The 27,322-nt window shown below is 46.2% G+C and overlaps 1 protein-coding gene across 3 annotated transcripts in view; it reads left to right on the top strand.

The window, feature by feature from the left end:
* PCNX3 (pecanex 3) overlaps nt 1–27,322 on the top strand; it is a 713,235-nt gene that overhangs the window by 305,656 nt on the left and 380,257 nt on the right. For all 3 annotated transcript variants that reach the window (XM_078660716.1, XM_078660718.1, XM_078660717.1), the window contains exon 15: nt 15,241–15,351. In XM_078660716.1, coding sequence (XP_078516842.1) covers nt 15,241–15,351 — 111 coding nt within the window. The remainder of the gene's footprint in view (nt 1–15,240; nt 15,352–27,322) is intronic.

Raw genomic sequence — 27,322 nt, 5'->3', positions numbered from 1 at the left:
CTTTGTATACCAAAAGGTAACACCTTGAATAGATAATGTATCCACCTTCATCACAAACAATCTGTGCCAAGGTTAACAGCCCACCTTAGTAGACAGGATATTTGTGTCTACCCCTACATGGACAGCTGGCTGGTGAAGAAGCCCATTTGAACAATGCCAAAGAAATATTCAAATGTCCGTGAAATAGCTGAGCTCATAATTCGACCCCGTACTCTACAACTGGGATATATTTACTCTTATAATTGGTCAGAAACTCCCTACCTGGTTTATTTCCCCATCTTACTAGAGAATCTGACGACTGCTTCAATGTATCTGTCAAATTGATGGGTTCTAGTTCTTCGAAAGCGGGCCCATTTAAATGAGTTGAGTGGCAAACCCAGAAAATAAAACGTGTTGTCTTTTTGAATAGATGCTGAATCTATATGATGGGACTTAGTTTTGGTAGACCCGAAACCACATACCACTACATATGATTCAGATAGATTAGTTTTTAAATCTAAATCCTTCCTAAAGTCAGCAAAAGTTCCTAAGACTCTGCAGACCGTTAGCAGTGGGAGATCTTAAGACTGCATCATCTGCATGAAAAAGAACCTGGACTGTAAGGGAGCCTGTCTGGGGCATGTCTTGACCCCTAGATCTGAGCTGATCCTCTAACTCATTGATATAAAGAGCGAACAGGAAAGAGACCAAACACACACTGACACACCCCTCTACCAATCCTGATATAATTAGAGCATTCACCCGAAGGGCCATAGCAAGCACAGGCAAATGTGTCTGTGTGAAGTTTTGCCAGGTAATCGAAAGGCAGGATTCAATTAGGGGCTAACATCTTATCTCACAAGTTCGATCTGTTGACAAATCAAATCCAGGTTATAAGTCTATGAATGCCAGGTGGATATTCCCTTCTTTGGCTACTATAGTTGAGGGTTAACTTCTATTGTTCCTAGACTCCTACGAAAGCCATATTGAGGTTCAGATATCGTATGCCCAACATTCCAATTTGGCCAACAGGATCCTCCTGACCACTTTTTCCACTGAGTCCAGGAGTGAAAAGAGCCGATTACAGGCTGGTTCCACTTTGTCCTCTTTTAAAAAAAAAAAAAAAAAGATTGGGACTGTAATTTAGTGACTCGAGGACCTAGAAGGTTTTGACTCTGCCATAGACTTCAGCACGTGGTTACTAAAAGGGTTCATAAATCAACCTTCTCTTTAAAAATAGCAGGACCTCCGCTGGGCTGTTGTACTTTTCTTTTAGAGTTTTTAATAAACAGATTTTGTATTTCCGCCAGTTCAGAGGGGGTGGGTTTTTCGATTGGGATTGCAGGAGATTATATCCTGGATTATTTTGTGAACAGATTTTAGTAAAATAGTCCTCTAGTTATTCGTAGGGATAGCACAAGTGGATGACGAAAGATTGTTCTCCCTGAAATAAGGAGTGTTAACCACCCGCCAACATTCACTGTGGTCCGGTAAATCACTAGCTCATTGAAGGGAGGCCTAAGTTTCGTCCCTGATAGTGTTTTTCTTAGCTTCCAGGATGCTCTAATACTCCAGCCTTCAATTTTTTCCCCTCATTTTGAAAATGAGGTTCTCTTTTTAAAAATGGCAGTAAATTATTATGAGCAGTAGTGCAAGCCTGGTCACACCATTTATGGTGTTTGTGTAACATCTGACAAGTTGCCTCATCAGTGAGATAACCGTTTGGCAGATTACCTCAAAGGCATTGCGAATAAACAAGGGATGATTCTAATCCATAAAACATGTTATCGCCTCACCTCTATCTTGGATCAAGTCACAAGTTTAGAGGGATTTCATTTGGCCTTTTTGCATAGAGCGCCTCTGTTTGACACAAACAGGTCTTGAAGAATAGCGTGATAAGTGGGTATGCTGATCACACCACAAATGCACAAAATAAGCAGATTGTGATTGTAGGAAGCTGGCTCTTTATATAGTGTACCAAAACGCGGCCCATTGTGTAACTAACGTCCTGGTGTCCCGTACTAGTGTACAGGGGCTTGCTATAACATTCTAAGGTGCTCTATTTGTGGTAGATTGTTCGAGCAGCTTTAGGCTTATCAGAGGGAAGTGTAGGCATTTGTTGCACACAAGCATTTGATAAATGAGAGACCCTCTATAAGGGAATCCAACACCAATTTAGAAAAATAACATAGATTTTTATATTAATTTAGACATCAAGATCTTCGAGGTTTGAGTATTTTTCAAGCTAGCGATTTTCAGAAACACAGAAAATACAGCTGTCAGATTTGAGGCATGAACCTCAAATGCGGTAACGTATCCTATGGTAGAAACATACACTGCATGGGGTACTAGCAATCGAGTTACAGGGTTGTTCTTCTGGTCTTAAGGGAAGTAGAAGGCCCAAGGTCCTTAGAACCACCAGCAGTTTCGGTTTACCTTTCCTGGTGTGTCCGGGTGCAGAGGCTATGGTTGCAAGGATAGCCTTGAATGCTACCACTGAAGTCAATGGGAAAACCTGTAACAAGAAAATGACTGCAAGTGGGGACTAGGGTACCAGTCCGTAGAATCCAAAGAGGGGCTCTGCTCCTGAGGGTCTCTCCACCAGTGTGCACTGTTGGTTGGGCAGACTCGGACTGTGGGACCCAGGTGCAGAGGTTTTTTGTCCGGCGGGTCGCTTGCATTGGGGTCTTTCACTTTTTAGGTCAACCTGGAGATGGGGACTAAACAGGACAACAGGGTCAGTCTCGACCATGTTCTCACTGGTGCTGACATCCCATGTCGATAGGTCCGTTTTGTGTCTTGGCGGTGTTGGTGACTGGGCTGGGCACTAAAAATGCCTTTGCTCCAGTAACCTGGATATTGGTGAAGGGCAGCTCCTGGTGGTGCTGGCATCTCCAATTTTGGTATGGAGACGAATCTGAACTCCTGGAGCACGGATACCTCCTACAGGGAATGCTGCTTCCTTGACGGACCGAGGGGGGTGTCAGCAAACCGGTGTACCTGGTTGATGCAGTCGGTGACTGTAGGGAAGTGGCTTTTCCACCGAAAGGGAGATGCTGGAGAAGTGCTGGCAGCCCTCCGAGGCTTTGGGAGGATGCACATTTGCAGGACGAGCCAGGTCTTTTTAATTGTCGGGACAGGAGCAGGCAGCCAGGGTTTGGCGCCAAGTCCACCGCTAGACCACTGGTCTTGCGTTGTGTGGCTTTTCAATCAATCAATCAATAAATCCACTTTATTCGATTTATTTAAAATCATAAAAGTACAAAAGACAAAAATACAAAAACACACCCCATAAAAACATTTGAGCAATATATATAATACAATAATTTTGTGACTAAAAAAGTGCCAAGTATCTCAAAGTTATTAAAACAAATTCCATAGAACAATAGCATTAAAAATTATACACTGTTTAGACTAGGACATCTTTTTTTCTTGATTCGAACAGCAGCAACAAGAAAACAAGCAGCATTAAAAATATCCCAGGGGTTACTCAACATTTGAAGAGAAGGTAACGCCGGTCTAACTTGTAAAAAGCCCTTTCCACTCAATAAAGATATTAGAAACGTCCTACAGCTATCATTATAATAACCGCAGAACATCATAAAATGTAAAGTGTCCTGTGCAGAAAAATTATCACAATGACAAGGATCTGCATCCTCTGGTTTACACCACCCCGGAAGATCACCCAACGAGAAGTGAATCAAATTAAAACAGAACCTAGTCAGGAGCCAGTGATGAAAAGGCTTAGTCACAGTTATCAGATAGGGTTCAATTAACAAGGTGGTCTTAGACAAAAAATGGGCTCTAGTTGTAGGTTTCTGTAGCTCCATTTCTTCCCGTTCCATCATTAGTGTGTTCAAGAAATTCATTTTGACCCACTTCACATCTTCCTTACAGATGCTTACAGGGGTTTCAAATAATTCTGGCCACCCTATTTTAAAAAGCATACACTTGACATTCGACAACCACTTGATTTTATTAGCTTTGTCCAGTTTGACACTATCACACAGGATCAGATGGTTCAGGGTCAATTCTGGATTAAGTCAGGTTTTAAGCCAACACAATAATGGAGCTAAACTCAAGATATCCGAAACATATCCCTGCCCCAATTGCTGGTGAATGGCAAAGGCAGTTGTTGATTGAGGCACAGACAGAAGACTGCGGAGAAATCTATTTTCATCTATTTGAACCCCCAACTGTTTAAAACCCCATATGGAAGAACCTTATGCTGCAATAGGCAGACATTTTGATCTATATATCTTAAGAATGGCCTCTACAGGCCTAGCCCCCAAGCGCTGGGCAAACCCTAATAAAGCTGTTGTAGATCTAGTGACTGCATTTTTTAAAATTTTATCTTGGGGGACCCATGAGCTTTATCATCAAATAGTACCCAAAAGTATGTAAAAGAGGTCACCCTGGACACTTCCACCCCGTTACAGTAAAACAATAATACGATGGAGCCATAAATTGCCTCCAAATGGGCCAACCATTGTGCCTCTGTAATGTTATTCTCCTGGGTATCATTCTCTAAAGTGGAGAAAAAAGGAGCATTAACAATAGCCCACAATCTAGAACTATCCTTTAAGATCTCTATAGATAAAAGAGCATTCCAGGCCTCTGACTTCACCTCTGATTTTCGCAGATGCACTACTGACTTGTACTGCTTCTGGAGGCTCGCTACCAGAGCCCTATCTCGGGGTAAGCTTTTCAGAGCTGAAACTAGGGAACGGTGGGCTCGTGAACACTTATCATTAAACCACCTTATTCCACGATTCCCTTTGATTTTGGTGTTAATAGTCAGATCTGGCTGTGATCTGTCTACATATACCATCAAAGGCTATACGTACCAGATCCTTTGGATTAGAGGGGTCAGCACATATTGCAAGGTTACCTTCAGCCTTCAAACAAAAATCATTGACTCCCTGGTTCCCTGCAGCCCCCGCCCCCGAGCCCATTGTCCAGTACTAAAATGACAGGGTTGTGGTCGTTGGAAGGAGACAAGCTAGCATTATAAAATATTACTTTGTCTAACAACATGGGGCACAAAAATATATAATCAATAATAGTGTCTTTACTCTTAGATTTGAACGTGGGATAAAGCTCTGATTGAGTAAGAAAACAGGTTCAAAAAGATCAGCTTCCGATAGAAGGTCCTCTAGGGCCTCCTCCCGAGGTGAGTGTTCAAAGTGTCACCGAATGACTGTGTCCTAAATGATCATCAATAAAACAATTCAATTCACACAAGTGTATATTAAATCGCCCATTAGCAATATATAATAAGAAGTGGATTGCTTCAACCTATATTCTTCTAAAAACAATTTAAGGAAACACCAGTGTTGGTTCCTGAAATCAGATTCCCCAGAGTTATACAAGTCTACCAATAATAGCTTTGGATGATTGGAGCAAGTTACTTCTACTACCAAGCAGTTTGATTAATCTACCTCTACCCTTTTTAAAGAATCATTTAGTTTGAGGGAAAGGAGGAGCACTAAACCACCTATTGCTCTACCTGCCGTGGCAGGACGAGCAGGTTGGAAAAAAGACCTAAACCCATCCAGCCAGAAATTATCCCCCGTATCCCAAGTTTCCTGTAGCGCTAGTGATTTAATTAATTCCAGACAGATCGGGTCTTCTCTTTTCCACCTAAGGCCGATATATTCCAGCTAATTATAATACAGTTCGGGGGAATTTCACCACCTGTATCAACTATGGCAGAACCCTAAGGGCATGATGCAGAGATACTACCCTCCTTCCCATTCAATCATTCCCATCCAATTGAGCTAAAAGCGAAAATCTATTTGAAAGGGGTAAGCCTCCCTCAACAGGCCAAGGCAACCAAGGTACCAAATTTAAAGGTGTTTACTACACCTCCATTTTTTTTATCAGAACCTAATGCAGAACTTTTACTGCGAGGGGGGCATGTTAGGGGGTGATAACAGCTGGTTGAGTCTGCCGCCCTTACTCTATCACAGGCTCTTGTAGTACTTGCCGGGGATAGAAGAAACCTAATGGTAGCGCCCGATAGTCGCCCCATGTAAGGTAGAGTCATCCCAGAACAGCCTGTCGACTACATCCCGTTTGTTAAAATTAACTATGATGCAGTCACCAGGTACCTGTTTGGGTCCATTACCCACCCAAGCCACCCTTCTAGCCATTATAATATGGTCAGAAATGTCAGATTGACCGATAAAATAATGGTCACACCAATGTTTCATCTTGCGTATAAAGGCCGCTGTTGATTCAATATCAGGGACCCTAAGTGGGGGAACCCCAACTAGAACCGCACCAAAGGGGTGACTTCTGGTGGGAAATTAATTCTACCGCCATTATGACTTATTTTGTTTACTTGGGGAGCACAGTTCTAGTTAATTGTCAGCGACGGGCCAGTAGATTGCAAATTGTCTAAGCTTGGAATACCTTGGCATGACTCCACCCTTAATGCTCCTAAATCTTGATTGACCACCGGGCTACCAACAGAATTAGATTTTGCCCCTCCCCCTGAAAGTTGAAATGATTGATTACCTAGGTGTTTCCCTTGAGGATTAGACCCGCTCTCTATAGATGGATTAGGTGACAACTCTGCTTTTGAAGTAACTTGCGGAGTATACTTTATATCCCTCAAAAAGGAATCCATCCTCCATCCATTTCTTCTTAAGGTCCGCAACACATGAGTTAAGAGTATCAATAACGTCTTTAGCAATGCCAGTTAATATGGATTCGAACCGCGCACTAAAAATGTCCTCGATTAGATTCCATAGTGTCAATTGGATATTTTCATCCACTTTAGGCGATATTTTGGGGATAGTTTTTTTTTACGCCTTTTTGCCGTTTACCGGCTTTTCTATTAATTCCTTTTCTCTCCGGAGATTCCCCCTTTGCACCCCGTGTAGGTCTTTCATTATCCAAAGTGGGAGCTTCCGAAATTACAACCTCTGACAATACAGTCTCATGAACCTTGGCTTCGCTCCTTGTTTTTGGGGCACTAATCAATACCACTGGTTCTAGTGGTACGGGAATGTGGTGGAAGGTCAATTGCCACAGACCCTTCTCTGCAGCTTTGACTTGTGCCCAGGCCCAGCTCTTTTTCGGCATTGGCTATCTCTTTATTTAGGGCTCCCACCCCCAAGGTCAGGTATGATGTTATTGATGGAGTCTTTCTGGGGATTTTAGCCTTTAAACCCTCCTGTTCCTGATTGGCCAAATGTTTGCGCTTATCCATTTGACGAACGTTAGAGAGGTGGCCCAGCCCAGCCTCTTCCTTGCTCTGATGGGTGCGGACGGGCCCGCCCTTGGCCTGGGCTTTGCTCAGGCAGCGCCCGGGCACTGCCCGCGCTGTGGGAGGGCCACGCTGGATTTAAGGTCCTCAGGCGCCCTGTGATGACGCCCTCCTCTGGCACCACACAATGCCTGCTGGGGAATGTAGTTGTCACCAAGCCGTTCCCCTCACGGCTGGAACCGGTGACAGAGCGGCGTAGAGGAGGATCAGCTTGCCATTCCCCTCACGGCGATGGAGAGAACAAGGTATGATGCAATCCAGAGGATGTAACCAGCCGTTGCGTGTGTGGCTATTTTTTGGTTCTTCTTTAGTCTGGTGAATCTGTCTTCCTGGTGTCATAAGTCCACCTAAATACTGAATTTAGGGGAGTGAAGTGAAGTAGCCAGTGGGCTGCTTGCCCTTAGGGTCTCTACACCCCCTATGTGGCCTCTTAATGTGGAGAGTGGGCATAATGTTGTCCCAGAGTTCCTAATTCTACACAAAAAAAAGATGGTGGAACCCTTCTTTAGTGGAGCACATCAGGTAGCCCACCTTAGGGGTGCGATTAGCCTGGAGGTGTAGCACGCCTACTTGCATAACTCGTTTCCCACCTGCCCTGGTGCCAAATGGGCCTTGGGTAGGGCATATCAATGGTGGCAGGGGCTTTGAAGACTAAATCAATAGATATCCTGCTGGAGCAGACATGTTTCTGGCCTTCGGAGGGCGTGGGCTCTCATCTGCAGGGGGTCAAACATGTCTGTGGTGGCAGGCTGCATGATACCAGTCAGGAAGCAACGAAGATAGTGGTAGGTTTTTCAGGGGGCACCTCTAAGGTGCCCTCTGTGTGCATGCCATAATAAATATCGTACTGGCAACAGTACAGATTTATCTGAAAGAAACAGGTTAGTATTAGATTCCTTAACTTAGAATACCCCCAGGCGTCAGACTGGATCCGGAAACTTTCGCATAGCAGTACCCTTGCGCGTCTGTAGGCGTCGTCTGCGGCTCCGCGTCCGTCGTCTGCGTCGTTGGCGCCGGGATGACGTCGCCGGAGTACTTTAGACGCCACCCTCGCGCGCTGACGTCCGTTCCTATTTTATCTGCGCCAGCAAGCGCCGATCCAGGAACAGTGGTACCCTTTAGTCATTTTTTTACTAACCTTTTTGATCTTTTTGATCTTTTTTATTTTAAGTCAAACGACTCCGACGGTGCCTGTAGGGATGCCCGGGTTTAAACCCTGCGTCGCCTGCAACCGACTGATGTCGGTTACCGCCCCCCATCACCGGTGTCTTCATTGCCTGAGGCCCGACCACGATGACAAGTCGTGCCCAGACTGCCGGGCCTTGACGTCGAAGGCTAGGCGGGAGCGGTCCCGCAAGCGCCTCGAGCTCCGGCAGTCTGCCCACGCCGTTCGAGGTCCCAGTCCAGGAGGAGGTCGAGGGACCGGTCGCGGGCCGGGGTCATCACGGCTCGGAGGATCGACACCACTCCTCGAGCTCCAAGTCCTCAGGTAAGAGGCACAAGAAATCGAAGAGGCGACATCGCTCTTCCGACTCCCCCCTCGACGCTCGTGCAACGCGACCGGGGGTTCGGGTGACACCGCCCATGCGGCTCCGTCGGAGCCGCAGGCGTCGCGGCCTGCTCCATACCTGCCGGTCCCTGGGCAGAAGGCGACGCCGGAAGAGATTGACGCCTTCCTCTTGGCCATGAGGTCGCTCACTCCTCCGTCGGGTTCCGCGGCGTCTTCATGCCCCGCGGCCAGACTCTGAGAGCCCAAGCGGGCCGGGTGCCGTAGGACACGACCTCACCGGCGCCGGCTGCTAGGGTGTCGCCCCCGGCGCCAACCACGGTCGACGCCGTCCCCAGTCTCCCCTCGGTCCGGTTCCTGCGCCGGAGCAGCGTTGATAGACACCGCTTTCGACGCCGATGGTAGATTTTTACTTCTATGATCCAGCCCCATCTTTTGACCCTGAATACCAGGAGATGGGTGGCGAGGCGGATTGGGAGGGGTCTGAGGACCCTCTGGCACGTGAGTGTCAGCCTTATCAGGACTGGACAGGCGAGCCAGGGGACGCCAGGTCTGGACACCTCGCCAGACACTAGTTTTGTCTCCCCTCCTACCGTGGCTACGGAGGAGGGGGCAGCCTATAGTGTGGTGTTGACGCGGGTGGCCAAGGCCTTGGCCCTTGAGCTCCCCGTCGCGGCCGTGAGGACTAACCTCCTCACTGAGGTCCTTAAACCGCAGGCAAGCTCTTCGGAGCCTCTGTTGCCGTTTAATGAGGCCTGTTGATGTTCTTCTGGTCACCTGGTCCAGGCCCGCTACAGGTCCCCCTGTAGATAGGAACGTGGCCAGACGCCACCGCCCGGCTCTGGGCGACCCTTGCTTCCTGTTCACCCACCACACCACCGAGAGCCTGGTTATCCAGGCCTCTAACTCCTAGACCGCATTCCCGACGGCTCCCCCCGATCGGGAATCCAAGAGGTACGAGCAATATGTCAAAAAGATGTTCTCCTCCCTGAGTTTGGGATTGCGGTCAGTTAACACTGCGTGCCTCTTGGGCCGTTATACCCACTCTCTGTGAGACAGGGTCGCGGACGTGCTGCCACAATGTCCGGAGGAGGCCCGAACTAAACTCGCCCAAGCCCTTGCGGAGGGTCGAGATGCGGCACGGTACTCCATCAGATGTGGACTGGATACCACGGACTCGCTAGGTAGAGCGATGGTAACGACGGTGGCGATTCGTCGCCACGCCTTGCTGAGGTCCGCCAACTTTTCGGCTGATGTCCAAAACACCCTTATGGACATGCCGTTTGATGGCCGTCGCCTCTTTGGCGACAAGGCAGACAGTGCGCTTGAGTGCTTTAAGGACTCCAGGGCTACGGCCAAGTCCTTCGGCCGGTCGGCCCCGCGGCAGCAATCTGCTGCCTTTCGTCCCTTTCGTGGCCAAGGAAGGGGCGCCCCTACACGTCCTGCCAGCCACGGCCGCAGACTAACATCCAGCGCGGTGGCAGACGTGGTAACCGCTGTGGCGGTGCCTGGGGACAACGGCGCGGCCAGTCCACATCCACCCCGCAGCATCCGCCTCAAAGCCCTCCTAGTCCGAGCTTTCAGGCCCACGAGACGCCAGTGGGGGGCAGGGTTCGCCATCACTTCCACTGGCACGACATCACATCGGACAGGTGGGTGCTGCAAATCGTCCGAAGGGGCTACTCCCTCCCCTTCGAGGTGACCCCTCCAGCCATGCCACCGCAGTACCACAGCGTATCTGGGGATTACTTGAATATTCTGCGAGAGGAAGTTGCGGCCCTCTTGGCCAAGGGGGCCTTCGAGCACGTTCCTGGGCCAGAAGTAGGGTGTGGTTGCTACCCCCCCTACTTTCTGGTTCCCAAGAAGGGCAAAGGGGGCCTACGCCCTATCTTGGACCTGCGGAACGTCAAAGGTTTCTTCCAGAAGGAGAGGTTCAAGATGCTGTCACTGGCTCAGGTCTTAGCTGCCCTGGACCCAGGAGACTGGATGGTAGCGTTGGACTTGCAGGACGCTTATTTCCACATCCCCGTCCTGCCGGCCCACCGGCGCTACCTGCGGTTCACGGTAGGCCATGAGCACTTTCAGTTTACCGTGCTCCCCTTCGGCCTTACCAGCACCCTACGGGTGTTCACGAAAGTGATGCGGTGGTCGCAGCTCATCTGCGCAAGTTAGAGGTTTCAGTCTTCCCCTACCTCGACGACTGGTTGTTGAAGGCGGGCTCGCCCCAGACAGTAGTCAGCCACCTCCATACTACGGCCGACCTCCTGCACCTGCTGGGGTTCTCCATCAATGTGCCGAAGTCACACCTGTGCCCCTCTCAGAAGCTCCTCTTCATCGGAGCGGTTCTAGACTCGGCGCAGTTTCTGGTTTATCCTCCGGAACAGCGGGTTTGGGATATTCAGGCTCTGATTCCGATCTTTCAGCCTTTATTCCGAGTCTCGGTCAGGTTGACGCTGCGGCTTCTAGGGCTGATGGCCTCCTGCATCCTTCTAGTGCATCTCGCCAGGTGGCGGATGCAGGCTCTGCAGTGGGACCTGAAGTTTCAGTGGGCCCAGCATCAGGGCAACTTGTCCGAACATGTCTTGATCTCGGAGGGCACTGCAAGACCGTTGCAGTGGTGGCTCACGAGACCGCGATTGGGTCAGCGGCAGATCCCTCTCCCTACCCCAACCGAAGCACGTAGTTGTGACGGACGCGTCCCTCCAGGGCTGGGGAGGCCCCATGGGAGAGGCGGAGATCAGAGACCCCTGGTCTCCGGTGGAGTCCCAGCTCCATATCAACCTTCTGGAGCTGCGGGCGATCTGACTTGCACTGAAGGCATTCCTCCCCTCTGTCCGGGGGAGTGTAGTGCAGGTGTTCACGGACAACACCACCGCCATGTGGTACTGCAACAAACAGGGCGGGGTGGGGTCGTGGACCCTGTGCCAGGAGGCTCTGCGTCTCTGGCAGTGGCTGGAACATCAGGGCGTGACCCTGGTGGTTCAACACCTGGCAGGTTCCCTGAACGCCAGGGCGGACTAACTCAGCCGTCGGTGCATGATGGATCACGAATGGCGTCTGAACTCGGACATGGCACAAGGCCTCTTTCAGCAGTGGGGAGAGCCTTGGTTAGATCTATTCTCCACAGAAGAGAACGCGCAATGTCATCAGTTCTGTGCCTTGGAATTTCCAAGGCGGCACTCGCTCGGAGACGCTTTTCATCGCGAGTGGAGTTGCGGTCTATTGTACGCCTTTCCGCCTATACCACTTCTGCCCAGAGTGCTGAAGATCAGGCGCGACCGGGCCCAAGTCATCCTTGTGGCTCCGGACTGGGCACGGAGGTTCTGGTATCCCGAGCTACTCAGCCTGTCTGTCGATCCCCCGATTTGTCTGCCTCTTCAGGAGGACCTTCTGTCGCAGCAGCAGGGGACGGTCCTCCACCCGAACCTGTCCAGTCTCCACTTACATGCTTGGAGATTGAGCGGCGGCAGTTGAGGCCATTTGACTTGCCTCCTGAAGTCTGTAATGACATTCTGGCAGCCAGGCGTCCCTCCACAAAATCAGTATACGCCTGCAGATGGAACATGTTTGTGGCATGGTGCACAGCAAAGGCTGTGGATCCCCTTTCTGCCCCTCTTTCAGAGGTTCTCGTCTTTCTTCTTTCTCTTGCCCAGCAGGGCTCTGCTCTGGGCACTCTGAAGGGCTACCTCTCGGCCATTTCCGCCTTCTTAAGGCTACCTGATCAGCCCTCTTTCTTCAAGTCCCCCATTGTAAATACGTTCTTAAAGGGCATCACCCGTATGTTTCCTCTAGTCCCTTTCGTGATGCCTCAGTGGGACTTGAACCTTGTTCTTACCTTTCTGATGTGCGCTCCCTTTGAGCCATCTCATAACTGTCCTGGACCGCTTTCCTGGTTGCCATCACCTCTGCCAGGAGAGTGAGTAAGCTCCAGGCCCTTTCCTCTAAGCCTCCTTTCCTTTCAATCCATCCGGACAAAGTTGTGTTGCGGACGTGACCCTCTTTCCTGCCCAAGGTAGTCACAGCCTTCCACACCGGGCAGTCCATCACTTTGCCCACCCTTCTTTCCGCCTCTGCATCCCTCGAAAGAGGAAGAGAGGCTCCACCGTCTGAACCCAAAACGTGCGCTCTCATTCTATCTGGATCGCACACGCCAGTTCCGGGTGGATGACCAACTCTTCCTTGATTATGTGGGCGCTAAGAAGGGACGGGCAGTGCACAAGCGAACCATTTCTCGATGGGTCGTCTTGTGCATCAAGGCTTGTTACTCTTTGGCTCGAAAGGAGCCTCCTGTAGGGCTTCGTGCCCATTCCACACGTGCCTTAGCCGCTACTACTGCCCTGGGCTGGGGAGTCCCCTTGCAGAACATCTGTCAGGCAGCTACGTGGGCCTCGCTGCACACGTTCACAAGACAATACTGCCTGGACAGCCAAGTCCAGCGAGATGGCTTTTTCGGCCGTTCCGTTCTCCAGGACTTTCTGGTGTGATCATTGGTTCGCAGACCCACCACCGGGGTTGGTATTGCTGGGGTATCTATTCTAAGGTAAGGAATCTAATACTAACCTGTTTCTTTCAGATGCACAAGTTACTTACCTTCGGTAACGATATATCTGTAAGAAACAGTAGTTAGTATTTGATTCCTTACCGCCCCACCCATCCTTCCCGTTCTGCGAACCGATACCTAGGGTTAATGTCATCCCCTTTCAGGGCCCTAGTTTTTATGGCACCAGGGTTGGTTTTTATCATGGCTCTGCGTTTTCTGGCGCGGAAAAGCTGTGTATAAGAACTGACATCAGTGCGCGAGGGCGGCGTCTAAGTACTCCGGTGACGTCATCCCGGCGCCAACGACGGACGCGGAGCCGCAGACGACGCCTACCGACGCGCAAGGGTACTGCTACGCAAAAGTTTCCGGATCCAGTCTGACGCCTGGGGGTATTCTAAGGTAAGGAATCTAATACGAACTACTGTTTCTTACAGATATATCGCTACCGAAGGTAAGTAACTTGTGCATTAGGACTTGGTGTTTGATACCGAACACTATAGGCTTCAGTAAAGCCATCTTGTTGCTGGGAAACTTGTAGTGCCCAGTACATATACTTAAGATGGCTTTCCGGATCCTTTGCACCATCTAGTAATTGGTCTAGAAAGCACAGGGGCAAATCTGCTGATGCAGATATGCCCTTGCATGTAATATAATGCTCCCTCCCTCCCTGTTGTGGGGGTGACTTACATATATTACATGCAGTAACTTTGGCATGGCACACAGTGAGTGTGCCATGTCGTTTTGTCACTCATGGTTTGCACATTGACACAGTCTGCAATGGAAGGCTCATTCAAGTTATATGGTGGTTACTTAGAGTGGCATAATACATGCTGCAGCCATTGGGGACCCGCTTTGGTATCCATATCCTAGGTATCAGGGTTACTACTTTCTATGGACCTACATGGGTGCCAAAGTGTGTCAATTGATTTACAATTATACCATTTTACCTTGTTTTTAGGGAACAGGACCTGGGGCCTGGTTAGCAGGAACACAGTGCACATCAGTCGAAAAACATCAGTGGCAAAGAAAGTGGATGTGACCATAACAAAAAGGGGCACTTTCCTACAGTGATCACTTGTGCAATGGGGTATACCTTGATGCCATGATTTTATCAAATGGCAAACAAAACACTAATAGCATGGCCACACTACAGTTCATGGTCAATGTCTGACTATAGAACATCTAGAAGTCAGAAACATGGATTTAAAAATACACATTCAAGATACACACTGTGTTGGTCTAGAAACGCACAAGGAGATGGTGCTATGACAATCAATATTAAGACACTTGTTCTCATTCACTCCCTCTTTAGGCCCTTGAACCCCACCAACTCCCACAGGGGAGGTAATCCCATTACATAGTCGAAGTACAGCATGTGTATCTAAAAGAGATTTTGTGTTGCAAATAAAGCCAGTTACTTATCTGTTATAATGGTGTTTTTTTAGCTGTAGCTCTCCTGAATTCGCACATGACCCTTCCACCTCTTCATTGAAAGAGGGTAGGGAAAGAGATATACATTTTCAAAAGGACCGAAGATGGAGGTCATGTCAGGGGGTTTTGTGGACGTGCAGTTGACATTCTATTCAGGGTCTGCCTATTTCGGTGCCCACCGAGAGTAGAAAAAAGTTTGTAAATCAGCACTTCTTTGCACAACCACCAGATAGCAAAATAATTATCTGCCTGTGATCTAAGAAATTCTTCAGGCTACAAAACCATTATTACAGGTATTTAAACTTTCTTCTTATGGGCAGTGCGTATGTCCCCATATCATTACATCTTTTTCTTAAGTGTCATTGTTGCTTCTGCATTCAATGTGCCCAATTCCTTATACCCCAGCACAATTCTAGTGAGATCTTTCGTTCAGTCTTTGTATGTTGTAAAAAAAATGTTTAAACTTCCCTTGTGGACAATAACTTTGTTTTCTTTTTTTTCATTCAGTTTTTACTCTTTGCTTCCCTGCTATCTTTCTCTTCGGTCTTCTGCCTCAAGTGAATACCTGTGTGATGTATCTTCTTGAGCAGCTGGACATGCATGTTCTTGGGGGCACAGGTAAGAATGGTGATTTCTTTTCTTCGGTACCATCCTTTCATTTTACCAAAAGACCATTGATGCAACTTTTGATTTGATTTAATTTCTCAGACTGTGTCTAATAAACTGAATTCAAGTACTTGTAGTGGTACAGAACAGGCAGAGCGGCAATCGTTCCATAGTGCAAAGCTATGCAACGCAGTGCAGCACCCGTAGAACACTCACTGCAAAAAGTGACAGATGCTAAAAGTGACAATAAAAGTCCTACCTATGGCAATAGGCTATGCGGACATTAGCACTGGGTATTGATATTTTCTCACTCAATCCGTGGTCGTAATGGTATCATGTATGTGACAGAGGTATTGTAGAGTTTGGGAAAGCTTTAGCAAGCTTCATGGAAGATCACACACATTAGAAGAGGCCACAGCATAGCTCAAAAGGACCCCAAAGAAAAATGTGTTTCACTATTACTTTTAGGGAATGTAAACCTGGTGCAATCACCCAGAAGAAATAACCCATTGAAGTGCTGCAATGAGCATGCATTGAAAAACATCATTGATCTTGACACTAGGCCATACCTAACGTAGCAAATGTTTGTAAAATCGAACTGTGAAGTGATCTTGAAAATAGTCAACAGGTATAGTATAAGGGCAAGTGGGCGGTGCAAAGCAATCAGTTCATGCCAGTAGAAACCCTCTGACGGACCCCGACTACTCAATGTGTGGACTGTACTGTTAACAGTCGGCAAATAACAAATATTTTATTTTTTATATTGATTTTCTGAAAAATCCATTTGTTCAAGAATATTCATTACATTTTATCAGATATCACAACTGTAGAGCTGAACTAAATATTGCTAACTGTCTACTTACTGGCACATTTTTATCAGGATGTTTGGTTTTCTCATCTACGATTCGTCACTGTTTTGCTGCTGTACACAAATGCTGAAACTGCACATAGGTATTTAGCTAGACTGCTGTAACAGTGCATTGATTTCACTCCTTCCATTAAGCTAGTTCCCGTCTGGAGTGCAGGCGAGGATTTCCTTTCCATGGCGATCTGTTGCTTGTTCATTAATCGTGCTAAATCTAGAACTAGTTTTGCCTTTTTTGATCTGACCAGTCCCAAGAATACAAATGTCAGCCTTTTTAATGCCAGGCTTCCCAAGAAATTCTGACAGCAAATCCGTAGCCACTATTTAGAGCTAGATAGTTGCAGAACATTCATTAAGTCGGCGTCTTCATCCAACCATCTTAGACTTATGCCCGCCACACCTGGATATAGATTGCGCAATTTATGGTATGGTAGCTATGTTCTGCTCAGTGTTTAATTCAATTGAACCTTGCGTTTCTAGAGAAACTTGAGCAATATTCAAGGACTGATACCCGTTATTGGTCTGTGAATTACATATGCATATCAGCGTCCCACTTTTCCTTCAACATTTTGAAGGTAGTCTTGGTTTGCTCAGTGATAGTGCAGAAAAACATGGTTATTGCCTTTTGGCCCTTTCCATTTGTCCGCTTCAGTTGCAATGTTTTGTGCGTTATCTGTTCTAAATTGCCGTATTTTTAGTTGTTTTTATTAAATGTGGTAGGGCATAATGGCTTAGAAATTGTCATTGAAGGTTGCCATCTCCACTCCACTTACTATGTTTGAAATATGTATTTGATCACGCGGAATATGGAGTTTGTCCACAGAGGTTTTTCCAGGGAGTATGTCTGCTTTCATCAATACGTCTATAAATTTGGGTTCCTCTGCGTTACGATCACAGCGGCATCAAGCCTACTATATTGTGATGCAATAGAGTAGTTCACATAACCTAGGAATTGAGGCCTCCTTCCTAAGTAGGCAACTGTAATTTCGGAAGTGCAATTCTATTTCTACCTCCTCCATTCAAGTTCTAGCAATATTAAATTCAATGATTTAAATGTTTTTTACCAGCTGATTTGATCAAATTAAAGGAGACCGGACAGAAGAATAAACTATGATAGAGCAACCTTTCCTATTTTGGATAATGGTAATTTATTCCAGAATTGTATGATTACCATAATGGCTCTTATGATTACACCCACATTGCCATCTGTAGTAACTTCATATTTGTGAAACACCTGGATTCCTAATTATTTAAAGGTTCCGTGAGCCTCCTGCAGGGGTGCCTTACCTGTTGGTTTTGTTTGTACTCCATTATGGAGAGGAAACTGACAAAATGTATCCTTGTTAAATTTAAACCTACAGAGTGATCTAAAATGGTTCAATTGGCAAAGCAGAAGGGACAGCTCCTCCTATGTATGTTTTAGATACAAAAGGATATCATCCGCTTATAATGAGACGATGTGCCTATGGTCATATGGCAAAACACTCCTAACTATTTCTTCCCTTTTGATTGTAGCAGCCAAACGTTTCATGATCAGTGCAAACAGCAGGGCGATACAGTGGACTAATTGGCACACAATGTGCACACCCTTTGGCACCTCTGTAGGTCCCTAGTAAGAAGTAGTACTGGTACCTAGGGCATGGGTGCCTATGGTCATATGGCAAAACACTCCTAACTATTTCTTCCCTTTTCGGTTTTATCCACACTATGTGTGGGAGGGTATGCTCAGACGTGAGTCCCTTGCTCATTGCACCATCAGGATTCAAGCAAGCCGGGCCGAAGAAGGCTGTGATGCCAGAAACCGGTCCCCGGATGCTTTTTTCCTTCCCAGTATAAGAATTGGCTTGGTAGTTTGGTTTGCCCTGTTCCCAGCATGCTCTGGGACAGGAACAGACTAATTTGCATATAGCCAGGTTCTGAGCTGGGATGGTGCATTGAGCTAAAAAACGGTGATGGATTAAAACCATGATCTCTTGACTTGGTAAGAGTATTCTGCATCATTCAGAAACTCTGTCCATCACCACCCCCCTTTTCCAAAATCGGTTTTATCCACACTATGTGTGGGAGGGTATGCTCAGACGTGAGTCCCTTGCTCATTGCACCATCAGGATTCAAGCAAGCCGGGCCGAAGAAGGCTGTGATGCCAGAAACCGGTCCCCGGATGCTTGTTTCCTTCCCAGTATAAGAATTGGCTTGGTAGTTTGGTTTGCCCTGTTCCCAGCATGCTCTGGGACAGGAACAGACTAATTTGCATATAGCCAGGTTCTGAGCTGGGATGGTGCATTGAGCTAAAAAACGGTGATGGATTAAAACCATGATCTCTTGACTTGGTAAGAGTATTCTGCATCATTCAGAAACTCTGTCCATCACCACCCCCCTTTTCCAAAATCGGTTTTATCCACACTATGTGTGGGAGGGTATGCTCAGACGTGAGTCCCTTGCTCATTGCACCATCAGGATTCAAGCAAGCCGGGCCGAAGAAGGCTGTGATGCCAGAAACCGGTCCCCGGATGCTTGTTTCCTTCCCAGTATAAGAATTGGCTTGGTAGTTTGGTTTGCCCTGTTCCCAGCATGCTCTGGGACAGGAACAGACTAATTTGCATATAGCCAGGTTCTGAGCTGGGATGGTGCATTGAGCTAAAAAACGGTGATGGATTAAAACCATGATCTCTTGACTTGGTAAGAGTATTCTGCATCATTCAGAAACTCTGTCCATCACCACCCCCCTTTTCCAAAATTGGTTTTGTTTGTACTCCATTATGGAGAGGAAACTGACAAAATGTATCCTTGTTAAATTTAAACCTACAGAGTGATCTAAAATGGTTCAATTGGCAAAGCAGAAGGGACAGCTCCTCCTATGTATGTTTTAGATACAAAAGGATATCATCCGCTTATAATGAGACGATGTGCCTATGGTCATATGGCAAAACACTCCTAACTATTTCTTCCCTTTTGATTGTAGCAGCCAAACGTTTCATGATCAGTGCAAACAGCAGGGCGATACAGTGGACTAATTGGCACACAATGTGCACACCCTTTGGCACCTCTGTAGGTCCCTAGTAAGAAGTAGTACTGGTACCTAGGGCATGGGTGCCTATGGTCATATGGCAAAACACTCCTAACTATTTCTTCCCTTTTGATTGTAGCAGCCAAACGTTTCATGATCAGTGCAAACAGCAGGGCGATACAGTGGACTAATTGGCACACAATGTGCACACCCTTTGGCACCTCTGTAGGTCCCTAGTAAGAAGTAGTACTGGTACCTAGGGCATGGGTACCAAAGAGGGTCCCTAAGAAAATCAGCATGCATTATGCCAGCTTAAGGGACTCCCATACAAATTGCTTGCATCACAGACTGCGTGTCATAGTAAAAACCATGAGTGAAAACACGACATGGCACACTGTGTGCCATGTCATAGTCACTGCATGCAATGTATGTAAGTCACCCCACAGCAGGTCTTGTAGCCCTAAGGCAGGGTGCATTATATTACATGTGTCTAATTCAATTACTAGATGGTACAAGTGAACGGGGAAGCCAACTTAAGTATATGTACTGGGCTCTGGTCATTACGAATTCCCCAGCTTAATGATGTCTTTCCTGAAACCTGTGGTGTTTGGTTTCAAAGACCTTGTCTTAATAAATCTATACTGTTGCCAGTACAAGATTTATTATGACTTGCACCCAGAGGGCACCTTATAGGTTTCCCCTGTAAAACCTACCAACGTCTAGTGTGTTGGCTGACTGGTATCTTCCAGCCGTCCATCACAGATGAGTTTCAGACCCCCTGCAGGTGAGAGCCTACGCTCTGAGGCGAGGAACAATGCCTGCTCCAGAGGAAGGTCTTCACACCTCCTCCAGCTGGATGGCTAGTGATTTAGCATATCCAGGCTAGGGACTTAAAAGCACCTGCCGCATTTGATATGTGACCTTGGCTTCCCCCAGACCTAGGGGATGCCATCCACCGTCCCAAAGGTCTATTTGACTTCAGGACGGGCGGGAAATTATATATGCAGTTGGCGTGGTAGTCCACCAGACTAGTCACACCCCTAAGGGGGGACTGCCTGATGTGCTCCACAAAAGAAGGATTCCTCCATCTTGTTTTTGGTGGAATTAGGAACTCTGGGACAGGGTTATGCCTGTCCCCAGATGAAGTGGTGATATAGAAGTTGTGGCCCCAAGGGTAAGTAGCTAATAGGCTACTAGGCCTCACTTCCATTAATGCCCCTAAATTCAGTATTTGGGTGGCCCCCTGACACCAGGGACTCTGATTTGCCCGACTAAAGAAGGACAAAAAAGGAACTGTGTACTAGCTGTGGACTTGGCACAAAACCCTGCCTCCCTGCCTGCTCCGGTCTCGACAGTTGCTAAGACCAGACTCATCCTGCCGTTGTGCATCCTCCATAAACCTCAGATGGCTGCCAGCATTTAGCAAACCAGCCATCATCTCCCTTGAAGTGGAGGATCCACTTGCTAGCAGGCACTGACTGCATTGGCCTGGTACACCGTTCTGGTGTGCAACAAATGCCTAACAATCCGCTCTGATAAGCCTAAGGCTGCTCAACCACACTACCACAAATAGAGCACCTTGGGATTGTGTTTGGGAGCCCCTGTACACTAATAGGGATACCTGGACCCTCTGCACAGTGCACCTAATTTTGGTACACTACATAGAGTCCGCTCCCTACAGTGGGCACCTCTGCCTGGTTTCACTTTCCACCGTCCATACCTTGACTATTATTGAGCCATTACAGACATACACCATCGGACTAACGTAAAGCAGCTTAATCTGTGATCTGATTTTGTTCCCAAATCTCATCCCTTTAATTACTGAAAACAGAGCATTCCATTTCATATTGTCAAAGCCCTGCTCTGTGTCTCTGGATTCCTCAGCCTCATTTTTCCGTCCTCAAACGTGGTTTAGTAAATGACCTAACTATCTAATGAAAGGTCAAGTATTTCTGCGAGGTACAAATGCTAACTGATCAGGGTGATTTAGATCAAGTAGAACATTTGAGATTCTCATCACCGGGACCTTAGGTAAGATTTTTTTAATCTCACTCTAGCATGGATAACTGGTGAAAATAGGCCATTTCTAATAGATCCTTATAGGGTTATAGAAGCATGGCAATTAAAGCCTTCCTAGAGGTCCAAGCAATGAATCCCTCTTCCCTTGCTGTTACATAGAACTCCAGCAAGTGTGGTGCCTAATGCTTTTATGTGTCTAAAATTTCAAGTCTCGGGCCATCACTACCAGGTGTTTTATCTCTGCCCAAAACCCCTATTCCTTTTATTTCTTCCAGGCTCAATGGTGTATCCAATGGTTCTTTCTGGTCATCTGTGGTCTTGAAAAAGAATGGCCATTACATACATAGTCTTTTGGGGTTCCACTGTGACAATTGTGTTCTCAGAGTACAGTTTTATAAAATTCTGTGAATCTGGCATGGAGTTTGTACTATTGTGCAACTTAGTTTCCCAAATTTCCAATTGCTGTTATCGGGGTGTGGGCTTATCGCTGTTTACCAACAATGCCAGTAGACAGCCAGCCTTATCTCCTTTATGTAAGTGCTCTAACAGGGCAGCCTTTGTCTCCGAGTTCCTTTCTGATCCTTTGTTGCTGGTGTCTAGTGTGTCTGTATTTCCCTTTAGGTAATAGCTTCTATTTCTAGTTTTTTCATTTTAATCGCTAGCAGTATCTGTTTAAAATGCTGTACCCGCATGTACCATTCCTAAACATATGCCTCTTATGGTGAACTTGAAGGCCTCCCAGAATATAATGGTGTTGTCAGTGGTTTCCAGGTTAAGCAGGTGTCCTCCTTTGCTGAGGAATGCACTCTGGAACCTCTGGGCTTTTGGTTGCTGGTACATGAACGACATTTCCCAACAAGGCAACAACAACATGGTTTTTCAAACAGTGGCAGCTGCAGACTTACCTGGGAGCTCTTCCATGTTCTAGGCATCCTGGTCAGAATTATTTTTGCAGATAACGCAGCCTTCAAATAAACTGCTTGATGTGGGTGAATTTTGCCTGAGGGTTTCTCGAGCTTCCATCATGACGTCCCAAATTCCCATGCTGCCTACATAGGAAGTTGGCTAGTGAGCCATTATTTACTTGCCCAATTCACGATACATAACTGAGTTTTTCGCCTGCCTTTTCCCAATACAAGATGGCGGACGTTTTAAATTCTGGGATAGCTTACTGTTTGAGGGTATAAAAACCATGTAGAAGGAAACTCCTTTATGCTGCAACGCAGGTGAAGATCTTTTAGACTGGTTCATTGCCCCCTGTCCTATATTCTGATTATTACTTAGTGGAGTTATCTGTTAATCAGTATTCCTGGCTCTTCAATTCTTCGTAAGTCATCACTCTGGCAAACACCTATCAAGTAGGAGTTTTTTTTGCTTTTGGCTTTATGGGCCACTTTTCTGGCTCCTTCTAGAAGGCTAAGAGCCAAATGGACTGTGGTTTATCGCACTCCGTGTAATTGTTAAATTAGAATTTCTCCAGGTGGTGGGTGCCACGTCGGTGAACCCTCCTGGGCGTAAGGGTGATTTACAATATTTTACAACACACGTTTCCTTTCTTGTAACAAGAATATGGACACTGGCGTTTGGACTTATATACCGAAGTGACAGTGCTTGCAACATTCAAGAAAAATTAGAATGTACCAAGAGGTTTGATTTGACTACATTCAACATTTGAATTCAAGTCCCCAGACGAAGGGCTTCTGCCCAAAATGCATTGGGCACACTAATATGAAATGTAAAAAATTATACTATGAATGAAATAGTATGGATAAGAAACTAAAATTAACCTATGGATAAATCAATAACAAGATGTCTATGAAACTTTATTGAAATTTTCAAACAAGGAGTGCCGGTTTGGAGACGTTACGTCCACGGACGGAAACGCGTGTTGTAAAATCTTTCTAGAAGGCACCATTTTCCTGTTATTTTTTTCAGCATAGGATGGTGCTGTGGCCCCGACTTCTAGCAGAACCGATTGGAAAAGAGATCTGGTCCAGTGCATCTATACCTTGGCAACAGATTATGGTCGGATAGAGTTTTGCTTAATTTTTTATTGTCAATAATTACTTCCTGTGGGTTACTGAGGAATAATGATGTGTAGGGTGTGGACATGGGAGTAAAATGAGCATTCTCTAATTTGTGGATGCATGCCACACCAAGTGTCAAGCAATCCCTGTGGTTAGGCAGTTTTATGCTTGACCAGCTGCAGTTCCTTATAGTGATGGGAACGATCAATCCTGTTCCATATCTAGGACATAGTTGAAGTCGCCCACGCCCATCTCTCAGATTTTGAGGACATCCTGGCTACTGGCAAACTGAGCAGTGTTGGGTACATCTATGTTTACCATTCTCAAAGAAGCACCCTCCCAACTTGCCTGTTTGACATGCCTAAGTATTTAATGTCTTTCCCTTTGGCCATTAGTGCGTTATCTCCCTTCACATGCTGGGGTTGATCCAAATAAATATTCCTCTTGAGTAGGTGGAGTGAGAAGTGTAATGTAGTTAACTCCTCCAGTAGTTTTTCAGTTTCTCCCTTTCTTCTTTTACCAGTGTTATTTCCTGGAGCAAAATCTATCCCTCTCCTCTGTGTATATGTATACATTTTGCACATCTAGGCAGATTACCTAAACCTCGATGTTCAATTCTACTATACTGTGGTTGATGTGATTCAACCTTTCTTAATGTGTAAAATGTGAATGGATTCCTTTGTGTACTAAGTCCAACTATCCTCAGTGATTGTATACTGCCTTACCAAACAGTCTCGATGCTTGTCCTAGTAGTTTCAATGTGTTTAGCTTCAAGTCTGTGACTGGCAAATAACTATCCTCAACTATTCCCCACCCGGCGACCAAATTTCTGAACTTCTACACCCATTGAAGTTATCCACTTCCCGTAAGAGATCTCAAATGTGGTGTGTGTCCATGTTGGAAATGTTGACTGTCTAGACAGTACAGAGTCTTTGCGGCTCAGTTGACCTTTTCAGATATTGTTTTCACCTCCTGCTCAGATTACATCCTCACATGCATTATTAACCCAGACTTTGCCCTTTAGTGGTGCTTCGCTTAATAATTAACTCATGCCCTTCTTTAGTGAATACATTTGTGACATGCTCCGTTTACAGCAGTTTCCCCTCCCCAATATAGTATTCTGTGTATTAACTTTATTGAGTTAAGTAATAATGTAATCAGCTGTCATTGGTGTGACCACAGGAACTTGATTCTTACTGTTTGCTTACCTGCCATCCTACAATCCAGAGTTCACCAATTCTTGATTGGAGTTTGAGCTTTGCGTTGATTTTTTTTAAAATCCCACTTGCCTGCCACCTTGAACACCTTCTTTGGCTGTGGCTTTTTGCTCCTGGGAGGGTTTGCTAATTTTTTCAAGCCCCTTTACCTTTTGTGTACTGTTCTTTCTTCCTACTGTGGCAGGAAAGATGAGCGTATACTTTACTCCAGTTGTCTGAGGTTGTTCTTTACAAACCATTAACAAGCATCATCTGATAGACTTGTAGCTGCAGATTCCTTACCCTAGAATTTCCCCAGGTGTCATACTGGATCCAGAAGATATTTCATGAGCAGTACCCCTGTCAGCTGGTAGGTTGCGTCGATTGGCTCTACATCCGTTGTTGGTGTCATCCACACCTGAAATGATGTCGCGGTACCTATATAGGCTCCACCCAGATGTGCTGACGTCCATTCTTTTTTTTTTTTCCACACCAGCCAGCTCTGATACGGAGAAGAGCTTCCCCTCTGTCACTTTTTGACAACTTCTTTTGAGGTTTACCTCCTGTTGCATCAAGGATGCACTTGCATAAGTAGGGTTTTAAGCCCCACGGTGCCTGCCACCGACTGATGTGGGCGAGGGACCCGCACCTCGTGCGCCTTTGTTGTTTGGAGCGCCAGGCCATGCCCTGCCATAACTCAGACGGCTTTCAGGGAGCAATCGATGTAACTGCTAGAGGCCTAGCATGCACCTCCACGGTGGTCAAGATTCGGGTCGAGGGGAAGGTCCTGGGATTGTTGATGGAGCCCGAAGTCCTCTTTGTCCTGCTCAAAGTGGTCTGGGCATTCAGGTAGGAAATTTAGGAAGAAAAGCAAGAAGTCTACGTGTTCTTCAACTTCTCCTGGTCCGTCTGCTAATGAGACGAGGGAACCTCGGCATTTTAACCTGGTTTTCCGGAACCTGCAACTGGGCTGACTCTGCGCCTTCCCTAATTTGAAGGCCGGAGCGAACCCCGCCGAGATAAAAGTTCAGTGAGACCATACACCTCATTTAGGTTCCATGCTGGCAGCTTTGACCCCAGTGGGCCCCATGTATCATTTCCTGGATTATGACTGGCACTGGTCGAGCTCTTTTGAACTTTTCTGGTGCCGATACTGATGCAGATGCTCCCGACTCTGACTGTATTCCCTGGTGGGGCCATCCCCATCGTCATCCCCGACTTCGACACGGAGCTGGAGGGGCGTCACCCGCCTATGATGCTGATGGAAGTCCTGCCTCCCAGATGGGAGCTAGAGCCTTATTTTTATTTGAGTCCTCTATTTAGCATAGGTTCCTCAAGGGTCTTACTCATTTATTCCCTCCTTAACCATTCATTATGCCTAGGCAATCCGGTTTTAGGTTTAAACCTATAATAATTGATAAATCACACCGAAAGGGAAATAGCCCTCACCACAAACTAAATGTCATTCCTAGAAAGGAAAAGGAGAGTGAAAGAGTCATATTTATTTCTACCTGGAGGGGCTTATATGATGTAACTTTGTTATACAAGGTAGCAGCAAGAAAGACTGGGCTAAGAATATTCTGCTTGAGTTTTGTGGTTTAGAGATGTCACTAAATATACTTTTGCTATTTTTCAGTTTTGTGGTCTTTGGTCTAAAGATGGAGGGTTTAGAAGCATGTTTCAATTCTTATTTAATTATTTTATAAACTGTAGAGAATCAGGAAATATCATATTCGATATTTTGGTTATGTTTGATACTTTCACTGATAGGTAAAATAGACTGTTTCAAAGGAATCTTTCCCAATATGTACCATCAAATTTACCCACAGACAGAGAATGGGTGAACACCTCTGATACATCAGCACCCTTTCCTAACGGGTCAGTATTGATAATAGGTGAATTGCCAAACTCCCCAGGCTTTAAACATTCAATGCAAGGCGTAGTGACAGGTATATGTGAAAAGAGTCTGGTCATCAAGCATCTAGGATAGTGGTGAAAACATGAAACCAGACTTTTGGAAAACACGTAACGGAGTGTTACTTGGAATGCTGCTGCATAACGTTTTTACCAAGTTCAACAAAGACTAGTGTGACATTGTTTGTATTTGCATTGATTCAGCTATGTATATGACAAATGTGTGTGATGACCTGTGAAAAACGATACCTGAGCTTAAGTGCTTCCCTGTAAGAGATCCTTGCAACTTGGTAGATGGTATGCTGAAAGCATCTTTACAATCTTAAGAGTTAACGAAGAATGCTATTGACTTTATAGTCCATTCTGGTGCACTGTTTAGTTATGTCCTGGAACTAAAACACAAATATTTCTCATTTTGTACTTTGCGTGGCATCAAAGAAAGAGTCATCCCAACAATGTCATTTAGATGGTGATTCTCAGTCTTACAGGCTGTGAATACTATATTATCCATATGGTGACCATTTACAGAATTTCTGCTTCGTGATGATGCCAAAGGCAAGAAATGTGAGGATCTTCGTTCGCATATTGATTGTGATGTGAAAAAAAGTACACTCTACTGCATTCTTAGATTTTTACAGGAAAACATAACTGCTGTAGAGGACATAATCATAAAACTAGATTCTCGAAACATCCTTGTCTACCGAGTGTTCAACGTAATTGGTATAGATATGAAACATCTCCATGAAAGTAGGCTAGGAGACACTTTTAGTGACTTTGGCACTGCAACATTTTCCATGATAGAATGCTCATCACTTGGCAAGCAAAGAAATGTTGAGGAGCAATTCAGGAAATTTTATTTTACAATGCAAGAGAAATGGCTTGCAATGATGCATAGAAATGTCCCTTTTCCAACCATGGCCTTTGAAGTCAATGAATCCTCACTGTGGTACTCTGC

The sequence above is a fragment of the Lissotriton helveticus genome, chromosome 9 (assembly GCF_964261635.1).
Source record: "Lissotriton helveticus chromosome 9, aLisHel1.1, whole genome shotgun sequence".
NCBI lineage: Eukaryota > Metazoa > Chordata > Amphibia > Caudata > Salamandridae > Lissotriton > Lissotriton helveticus.
Note: the sequence above shows the minus strand (reverse complement) of the source record. Positions and strands in the feature narration are given on the sequence as shown.